General features: G+C 34.6%; 1 protein-coding gene across 8 annotated transcripts in view; it reads right to left on the bottom strand.

Moving 5' to 3' along the window:
• Positions 1-10,988, bottom strand: part of LOC145303489 (uncharacterized) — a 731,279-nt gene that overhangs the window by 635,109 nt on the left and 85,182 nt on the right. For all 8 annotated transcript variants that reach the window (XM_080144908.1, XM_080144909.1, XM_080144911.1 and 5 more), the window contains exon 15: positions 3,376-3,553. In XM_080144908.1, coding sequence (XP_080001034.1) covers positions 3,376-3,553 — 178 coding nt within the window. The remainder of the gene's footprint in view (positions 1-3,375; positions 3,554-10,988) is intronic.

Below are 10,988 nucleotides of genomic sequence, written 5' to 3'. Positions count from 1 at the left end.
GATATATATATGATTAAATTTCCTATATATATATATATACACGAAATATTTAATAATCTTATTTGAGATTTCGGCCGTTCTTCATTGCCGTTCGTAATATAGTCTCAAAGATTCGTATGATTCAAATGAATCCTAGGCCTTTTTTCTAGGTTTTCCTGGAATATTCATTGTGCTCCTACAATTATTTCTATTATACTGACTTTCGTCATATTTCAGATTCCTTTTAATTCTTTTATTTGCTTCGTTCTTCTGTTTTTTTCTTCACTCTGTGAACTGATTTGACGGCGAAATACAAAATTGGGTAGAATGTTTTCTTCATTATTTTAGAATGTTTATTCTTCATCAGCAGACTTCTTCTTCTTTTTATTATTTATTATTATTATTATTATTATTAGTAGTAGTAGTAGTAGTAGTAGTAATATTTCCTTACTAGTAGTTTTCACATAAGTCATTATTAGGGCTATGACAATAAAATATTCTTTTCATTGTTTTTGCTCTCGAGTATATATCCGACACAGTAAGACAGTCAACCGAGAACTACATCACTCTATATAAAAGCACATAAGATATCAACAGATACATACCCGATAGTCAAAACAATGAAAAGAATATGCTGTTGTCATAACCCTATCCGCGGTTGCTCACTCACAACATCCATTTGTGTTTCTTGAAGTCTACATTTCCAGCTCCTTCCGCATCTCTTGACAATCATGACAACTCATTTCACGTAACCGTGATGGTTGCTTACTAGTGATCTTTACACTAGCGTTAACTATTTTTCTTTCTGGAATTTTCGAGCAATTAAAGCATTCCATTTCAAGCACAAACTGAATTCTAGGACTAAATTATCAGAGATATTTTACCATGTATTTAATTATATTATGCTATGTAGAAAAAAAAAGCGATGATGAACTCGCATTTCCGTTAATAATAAATAATTTATCAGAATTCATGAATAAATAAAGTGATCTCGAAAGATGAAAAAATTAAATGTAAAAAAAAAAAAAAAAACTAAAGCAAAAATAGTTTGACTTTCATTTTCTGATTATATGCGTCGAACTGAGTATAGATTTTACGCACAAGGGAACCTGTCAACGAGATTTTTATTACATAATACATCTTTCAAAACGAAATTGCTATAAACTAACAAAAGATTTCGTTTCTGTTCCAGATAGAAGAGGAATCAAGTAACCCAACAGCAGCTGCTGCAACATGAACCTGCTCAGCTTTTATAGATTTCGAGGCAAAATAAATAAAAAGTGCGATATATGATATCAGTTTAGGAGAGATTAAATCATACGAAAATGATAATATCGCTATGCAAATATCCGAAATTAAGTATTTAAAAATAATGGCATGTGGAGATTCGTGGAGACCGTTGAGCGAAAAGTGTTTATGAAAAATGTACGCCAATGACGTATAGAATGGTTTAATATACGAGTAAAAGAGAGTGGAATTTCAGGAGACTATTTGAAACGGGGAGATCAGGAATCTCTTAATGCGAATGTCGTCCGATGTCAATAAAAGCGACCGTAAGACAACACGTTAAGAAGATGGTAACATTCGGATTAGTTTGGGGAGTGGGGTATGCAGGGCGGAGATCACTTATAATCTGAACATATTCCCGCACCTTATAATTAACTATTCAGCAAGCTTGTTTTATAGGCCATGCGTCATCTTTCGTTTACTAATAGTCGTATTACTGGCAGGCACTTTAATCCTTATCGTTGATCTATACTAGCAAGGAGACCTAACGTTGCCCGGGATCGAATGAAGATTAACAAGTGTTTCACACTTCTATAATCTTATTTTCTATCGAAATCGGGGGAATTTCTCATTTTTCAATTAAACTGATTGATTACCTGCTCTAGTTGGGGACCCATTGCGGTGCACCAGGAAGAAACTTCATATACCTGCCCGCAGTAGCTTAGTCTACAATACATTGTAGTCTACATTGCACTGTAGAAAATGTACTGTTAGTTTTATAAAGTCATTTTCATCTCGCCCCTGGACAGGATTCAAACGAGAGTTGCCAATCTGATAGGTCCTGAACTGTCATCAAACCTTCACCCTCTGTCACATCGACGAAATGTTGCATCCCTCTGCCTGTTCTACAAGTATTTTAATGGGGAATATTCCGATTCTGGTAACCTTGGGAAAGAATATGAGAGTGTCCTCTTTTGATTTAGCCTCGTTTTTGAATATGATAATAATAATAATAATAATAATAATAATAATAATAATAATATTTTTGTAATGATGTGAGAAAGGAACTCGTAGTAATTTCAGCAAAAGGTTGCTAAAAAAGGCAACATTCGAAAGAAACAGGGCAAAAAAAGAACATTTTCAACCAATAGGTGTTGGACTAAATGAGAAAATGAAAAAAAAGCCAAATATAATTTTTAATGGCCAAATTGCTTCAAAAAGGACCAATTTGGCAACCCTGGTCAAGAATATGGGAATGATTGCCCTTTGATGCAGTTTGCTTTTCAAATAGCATATATGATCATTGTTGTAAAGGAACTCGTTAGTGTTATCTTTACGTATTCAGACATATGCTGTAATAAATGATGCCGTTAAATTAAAGATTAGCAACGTGTAATGATCTTTATGGGGAAAACACAGTCCTGTAATAAATAAAGTTGATAAACATCATGTTTCATGCTGCAAAAATCTTAATTCTATCCTCAGTTAGTTTCTATATTACAATTGCATATTTCTTTCCTGTTATGTTTACTATTTTGAATAAATTATGTAGTTTTTTATGGCAGATCATATATATGAATATAGAATGTAATATCAGAACGTACAGCAGTTCGAATAATCTTTGTTCGAATAATTTGGATTCTTTGAACTATTCTTTTCATCCTGACTGTTTACTTCATAACGTTTCAGTCTATGTAAGTTCTGGCGTTCTTTCAGATTATTTTATCAAATTCGGAATCTTTCTGTCGAACTCGGGAATCTTTCTCTCTACCTCGGGAAGCTTTCTGTCAAACTCGAGAATATGTACGAAATTTCGAACGGAAACCCTTCACTTAATTAATTTTCTTGTTCCGTCATCCATGACTGGGTAGAAATCCTAAGTAATTCGTAACTGTATTTTTGGATGTCGCCCGCACTGGGGATTGAACCTTCAACCCCCAGAAAAGTGTACAACGTTGTGAAAATAACACTCAAGGTTAGAACAGTAGTCCAAAGAATCCAAATAATACAAATAATCAATTCTCATAAAAAAAATTCAGAAACCTTTCTGTATTTTTAGTTGTATTTAGTTATTTATCTCTACGACACTTGTTTGTATTATTTGCCACCAAATACGCGATAAAACTGAACACCAGCGTGTTTATTTTAAGGAGTATCATTTTTACTTACTTGGCGTGCACACCCCTGATTCCATTTCGAACCCAACGTCGCAGACGCATTCATACTTTTTGTCTGTGAGACGGCATGTACCATGGACACAAGGTTTCAACGTTACTTTTTCCAACTTGCCCGGTGAAACGCAATTGATCTGAACTCCACAATCGCTAGATACGATTTCCTCGTTGACCTGAAATTTTACAGAGAAAAATCTCCTGAAACATGTACGAAAAGGCGCACCGGTTTTCAATAAGATAAATACTAGGATTAAACCATGTATGGATAAGCACAACGATCAGCACTGCAATAAGAATTACAATAAAAACGTATGAAAAGACCCTACAATTAGCATGACAATAAGTGCTACAATTGAAAATGCATTAATGAGCGCTATGAATATTTGTAAAACAGCCATTACAATTGTACATACATAAATGGGCACGATAATTAGCACTACAATAAGTACTATTATTAAAACATGTATGAGTGGCAACTACGACTGGCATTAAAAGAAGTAAAAATAATTTAAGCATTTATGAGTAAACACTACGATTAGATTATATATTGATTAGCACAACAGTTAGCATTTCAATAAGCAATTAAAATATATATGAACTAGCAGTATTACCCGGCCTTGCTCGGGGGTTGCTTTAATGCCTTTTTTATGCTTATTTTGATCTGTATATTTGGTAATTTTCTTTTCTTTTTTTTTTTTTTTTTGTAATCCTAAAATTATTTTAGTAAATTTCAGTTATATTGACACCTTACTGATCAACGTAGCGCACCCCCACCCACCCCACAGTGGATGCAACGTGCTAACAACAATCCAATTTCTTTGATTTGTCCCCTTAGCAGTTATTCTTCCAGGTCAAAACCAACTACTTTGGCGAGATTTTGGGGGCCATGATTTCTTGAAACGTATGCGAAAGAAACCATAGGATCCACATCAACTATATATTCGTTGTAAGAATTTATGTGAATGTCGCTGAATATGTAGTTCTACAGTTAGTCAACTGTGTCCAAAAATTCCTTATTTTATTTTGCCGGGCATACTACTTGTACTTGGTTGTTGGGGCCTCTGTTGTGTTAAACCGACGTATAAGAAACCTCTGAATCACATTTTCACTAAATATTTATGTAGACTGTTTTGCAATTTCTAAAGGCTCAGTTGCTTGTTAAATGGACGCTTAAAAACAGAAACATGATTTACTTTTGCACTGCTAAAAACACGGAAATTTTCAAATCTGATAAAATTCTTTGCAGTTAATGAAAAAAAATTAAGAAATTTACATGCGGAGTTTGAACCTACAGACCACGTCATGCAAAAAATAACACGCTATCAATTTACCCACAGTAGAATTTTAACGACATATTGTTCTATCACTGCTACTAAGCGATGACATGGAAAAATGGCTTTACCGATGATAGATAAATTAAATAACGATTTCGATTATCGATTATCTGTAATTATCTGGGGTATTCTGAGACAAAACTTAAGATCACTCCCAGACTTATGCATTAAAGTTCTGTATTTTTTTTATACCTGTTCAGCTGTTTCGGAGTCTATAAGGAACGAATACACACACAGACAAAGTTTCATTTATATAATTGTAGAAATAAGCTCGACGAGTAGCATCACAATAAGTAGTACAAGTAAAATATATACAAATAAGCATTATAATATCACAATAATAATACATGTATGAATTAGCACTATAATTAGTATTCCAATAATTACTATAATTAAAATATACATTAATAAGTCAGATGATCAACGTTACATTAAGCACTATTATTAAAATATGTATGAATTAGAACTATCTAAATATTAATTTACTCGTCCGTACATCGAGTGTCATAAAAACTATCATCATCGTAGACAGTAATTAATGAGAAATGAATTACCGCCCTTTATAGTTGCTCTTTATCAGTTAAAAATTATTCAAACTATTTCCTATCCAAAAAAAAAGAACATGGCTGTCTGTTTACGGTTTCAAATTAGCTATTTTATTTTATAATTTTAAAAAATGTAATGTTAAGAAGAGGCTATAATTTTTTTTTAAGTTCTTTTCTAAAATAACATGCAAATAAATTGACATCTGTTCCTTTATAATAAATAGAAAGAACTTATTCAGAAAAAAGAAACAAAATGAAACAATGTGTTGTGTGTTGAATTTTCATTAAGATTTTAAAAATCAAATCTCATTTTATCAGGCAAACTTCACCCAAACCCTATTGCGCACCTCCCAATATATCCGGAGTCCCATGCGATCGTGTCTTTTGCAGTACTCTCTCTGGGCCAGTCAACTACACTGCTGCAAGGTGCGCAATTGACTCTGAGGTCTTACCACAAATCCGGCATTCTGCAGCAACTTCCTCTCCTAGAACCACTTTTTTGAACAATCGTGTTCCTAATGCCTGCTCTTGTGCTGCACAAACAAAAGCTTCAGTACTCTTAGCCAGATACCCAGCTCTAAGCCATTGCCATGATCTTTCATCAGCCACTTTTGTTATATTCTGGAAGAACCTTCCATGTAATTTCTTCCTAGCCAGTTCCTTTGCCCTTTCTCTATCCATACGTTTCACATAATCAGCCTTGGTCTCACATACCTTCACTTAATTGGCCACAATCTTAAGCATCCACTCCTCACTTCTAACCACATGCTCCTTCAACGACATCTCCTCGGTTCTAATACAATCTTTTCAATCCTCTCCCACCGTCTTTCTTCTTTTGATGCAGCCTTGCTACGCTACTTCGAATGTAAAATATACCAAAAAGAATTTCCTAAAAATGTTTTAAATTCGTCGGTTTTGTTTTATACAATAAAACAAAACCGACGAATTTATTTTTATTCATTTTATTTATGTGTTTTAAAAATTTCAAACTACCGTGGAATTTCCACGGTTCTACTAGTAATTAATTTCATACAATAAGCACTATAATTAAAACATGTATGAATTAGCACATAGTTAGTAAAGCACTATAATTAAAATATGCATTAATAAGGCAGATGGTTACATTAAACACTACACTTAAAATATGTATGAATTAGAACTTAGTGTTTAAATAGGCGCTATAATTCAAACGTAAATGAATGCACATTAAAATTTGTAACGGGCAGTGTGTAATTCCAAAGATAGCAGTGCTGGTTTTCTTTTGGCCAGTGGTGCAGATGGAAGCACAAAAGAAAGCATAGTGATAGTGAATAGGATAAACATACAAAGTCACAGACATAACTTCTTATAGACACGCGTGGACGCACCATAAACTTAGATGTGAGAGATTGGCAAACCAACAAAGTTTTACCTGGCATTCAACCTGGGATGAAAGTGTGCATAAATCTATAACATAAAAGGCAAAATGTGTGTGTGCGCGCGCGCGTGTGTGTGTCTGACAAAAACTTTCCACGCACGTGTCGGATTCTGAGAAGATCGGTATCGTTTTGAAGCTCGGCGTCTCGGACGACAAATATCGAAAAATTGGCAAAAGGAATTAATTCATTCACAATGTATTGTCTCCTTTCTATTGAGTACCCTTATTTCCAACGCTCGCGATTTCCGGTTGTGCGATGGACGCATCAGCTAATGCCATTACGTTTTTCACCTTCTTTTATTCCTTCGCGTTACGGTTTCGAGCCTGTCTGTTTACTACCACATTTTTTAACACCTCACTCCACCCAAGTTGCCTACTGTTGCCTTGATTTCCTCCTCCCCGCTACTACCACTTTTTAACACCTCTCTTCCCATCCTCACGGGGCTCCTTGCTACACCACCTAGATACACCCGGGCAACGCGGGTACCCCCGCTAGTAATGGGACGATTCTAATATATTTCCCGCTTCCGATACAATAATCGATTCCGATTCTCCTTAAATCTTTAAAAATATAGAAGTGTTTTCTCTCTTTTTAATTTTCGTGTTACCTTAAAAACTCACGTAATATGTACAAATGTAAAAATACACTTGTGCGCGGTGATCTACAGGTTTTCATTTTTCTGATAGCTTCAAATCAATAAATAATTATCATTAGTAACAGCAGTGGAAAAAATTTTGTTTGAAACAAAAACAAGCAAACAAACAAAAACAGTTAAAAGAATTGTTTGGGGTATCGGAATATAGGCAAAAACATTTTTCCGATTCTGATACCGTTTCCGATATCGACTCCGATATTTCAACCTTTCCGATTCCAATTAATCTCTCCAACGTTAAAAAATACAAAAACTGATTTTACGTTTCTGAAATTTTGTGAGGAGGAATATTTATTCGGGTTGAAAGTTCGATTCTCAGCGTGGGCGACCAAAAAATACAATTACGAATTACTTAGGACCTCTATCCAGTCATAGCTGACAGAATGAAGACGTGTTACTCCTGTGAAGTAAATAAAGGATTCCGTTCAAAATTTCCTCCAGATTCACGAGTTCAACAGAAACGTTCCCAAGTTACTGAAGAAGGTCGGAGGTTACATTGACCGGAATGTTGTGAAAGTAGTACTCAAGATGAGAACAGTAGTCTGAAGAAACCAAATATAGTAGAACCCCGTGATACGGTGGGTCTGGGATACTTTTTTTTCAGGTTACGATGTGGAATACGATGTTTTTCCGGACCCTGGTTACGGTATTTGCCCCACCTTATGGTGTTATTTAAAATGTTATTTGATTATATACATGTGTATTATATACTGTACTGTATTTTGTTACTAGTTTTAAACATGTACTGTATAAAATTTTACTTGGGACCCGCAATACAGCGATTTCGCCTGACAATCCCAACCCCGGAACGGATTAATGCCGTATCCCAGGGTTCTACTGTAATACGAAAATTGATTTTGTAAGATATTTTCAAGATACTTTTTAAGTAGGATAGCCCTCTAGAGTATATGTGTTCTTGCCAAGAGTAGAAAGATCAATTTTGCTACTTTAAACCAAAGATTTTCTCCGTATTTTTCAAATTTTTAAACATTGAAATTCTTTTTTTTTATTATATAGAAACTAAATAATTACACGTGTAATACATTTTCTGTTCTTGCCTCGAGGAAGTAAAAATTTTCTTTACTTGATCAATTTTTATTATTTTTGTCCCATCCAGAGTGCCCCGTTTCGATCAGTTGAATATACCCCCACCCATATAAAAACCGACTTGTGTCCAACTTTACCCTCGTGGTGGTGGAGGGGATACATAGGGACTAACACAACATTTTACAGAGACCCGGTGGAGGAATCTGAAAATGTTGTTTGAAACTTTACTCTCTTAGCGCCGCTGTCACAAAATTATAGCAAGTCTCCTGCCTAAAACAAAACGAAAGTTCTATGAGCAGAGTTTCCTTCCAAGAATTATCCGTCTGTGGAACACAATACTGTGGGGCTGCTTCCTGACTGATTATAGCATTTTAATTTTCAAATCTAATGTGAATAATTTCTGTTGTCCGTCCTCTTAAATAATCTGGCCCTAACCAAGTTCCACCATTACTGATCATGTTGTTTCACTATCTTTCCTAGAGTAGCCTCCTAGCCTTGATAAGCGGTGACCATCCCAGGTAAACAGACACCTGTAATAACCGACGATACTTCATGAAAAGCTGATTTTATTTACAATATATGCGACAGCAGCACAAATATAAAAATAAATAATACTTGTATGAGAAAATGACAAGTTTCCATGAACAGATGTCAACGCCATTATATATTCAAGATGGCCGCCATTACGATGTGCCAATTAGTCACCTCTTTCCATTGACATTCCTACTTATATGCGACAAATTTCTTGTACATTGTTGGCCAAACATTGAAAGGTTAAGTTTACAGAGCCATTTTAAAAATAGGTTTTAAAATATTCCATGCTTACAGAGTTGGGCATGACAGATCAATAGAAATGATATTTCGAACTTTAGCGTAACAGATTGAGGAAAATGCTTTATGATAAACCGCATCGTTCCACAAGTCCCAATCTTAACTAATAAAAACGACTTTTAGTCTCCGTCGAGGGCGATACGCTGATCCCAAGGCTTCTCTAACAATTTGATGCATTCATAGAATGAATTGCCTTTGACTTCAAAATATGCCTAAGTTTTCGATATTAATTTTTCAACGGAGCCAAATCTCTTTCCTTTGAGCATTCTTTTGAGGTCAGGGAATAATCAGAAGTCCATGGGGGGCAGATCCTGAGAAGAGATGTGTGCGAAGCAATTCAAAGTACAATCCATTATGCCACGGATAAAGTACAAAGTAAAATTAAGTTCTAAGTGACTCTCTACTAGAAGTTCAAGGTTCAATCAACAGTGCGGGCAATGCCAAGAATATAACTGTGAATTAATTAGGATCTCTATCAAGTCACGATTAACGGAACGAGAGTATGCTAGCCCAGGGGATCAACTAAATGGTTCCGAAATTCCGTGCAAATTTCCAAGTTCAACAGGAAGTTTCCTGAGTTCGACAAGATACACCTAAAGAAGGCCGGAGATTACAGCGTCCGGTTGTATGAATAACATTCATAATGAGAGTAGTTGGTCTGAATAATCCAAATAATACAAATTATTTAAATTCAGAAATGCAATTCATGTAGTTTTTACGTCAATGTCAGAACTTTACAGAAAGGAGCGCATTCCTTTTTAATGCGGCCAATTAGTGGGGAGGGGCTCATTTTTTTCCAGGAAGCAAGTAAATAGGGACTTGAAAGTAATGTTGGAAATTTTTAACAAGTTATTTTAATAATCAAACCGAACGGAAAAATAAGCGGCATTTTTTTTATGAGAAGCGAATAAAGCATGGCCCTCGTAAAACATGCCTGTTTACTCATTCTCGTTTATCTGCTGACGTCAGAGTCATTGGTGATACATTACGCCTAAACATATAAATAAAGGCCTTCGAAAGGAACAGTTACATAGTACATATAATACATACGAGACATCTAGTAATTGTTCAGTATTAAAATAAAAAATGATGATTTTGTCGATACATTAGCATTGTTTTATTTGTTTTCACAATTAAAATATGAAGGAATTTCAGTCTTTAAAACCCAATAAAACAACGCGATGTTTATTTACTTTTAACGCAAGAACAACACAACTTTTCTTCTAAATTACTTTTTGTTTTTTGTTTTGTTTATTTTTGTTTATTTTTGAACTTCACTTTAAATACAAAGCATCTTCCATATTTTTTCTCTTTTTAAATGCATTTGAGCGATCGACGGATAACAAAGATATAAAACTAAACCACTTCAAGCTATGAATAAATTTGCGCATGAGCAACAGTAATAAAAATATGTCGGGAAGTTGAAATGAACATTTTGCATTTCAACCTACAGAGATACTTCTTTACACGTTATTCGTACATCCAAACAAAGAGTTACTCGTTATAAACCACCCTTGATGATTACTATTTCCTATTAATTTCAGTGTCATGTGATCAAAGGTTTATCGGTTAAATATGTTCACATAGACACGTTCATACATATATCTACTGTTTTATTTATATAGATTATTATTATTTTACTCACTAGGAGAAGTAACAAAAGTCATCATGAAAGATTTCTCTTTGAAAACAACTTGTAGTGTTCTCTGGAGTCTGAGTGATAGCAAGTCTCCTTAGATTTCCAGTACTCTCCACCACTTTCGATAACATTTACCTTTGGA

Source organism: Euprymna scolopes, chromosome 19, assembly GCF_053919585.1.
Source record: "Euprymna scolopes isolate OS-2025 chromosome 19, ASM5391958v1, whole genome shotgun sequence".
In the NCBI taxonomy this organism is placed as follows: domain Eukaryota; kingdom Metazoa; phylum Mollusca; class Cephalopoda; order Sepiida; family Sepiolidae; genus Euprymna; species Euprymna scolopes.
This window is presented reverse-complemented; position numbering and strand designations above follow the sequence as displayed.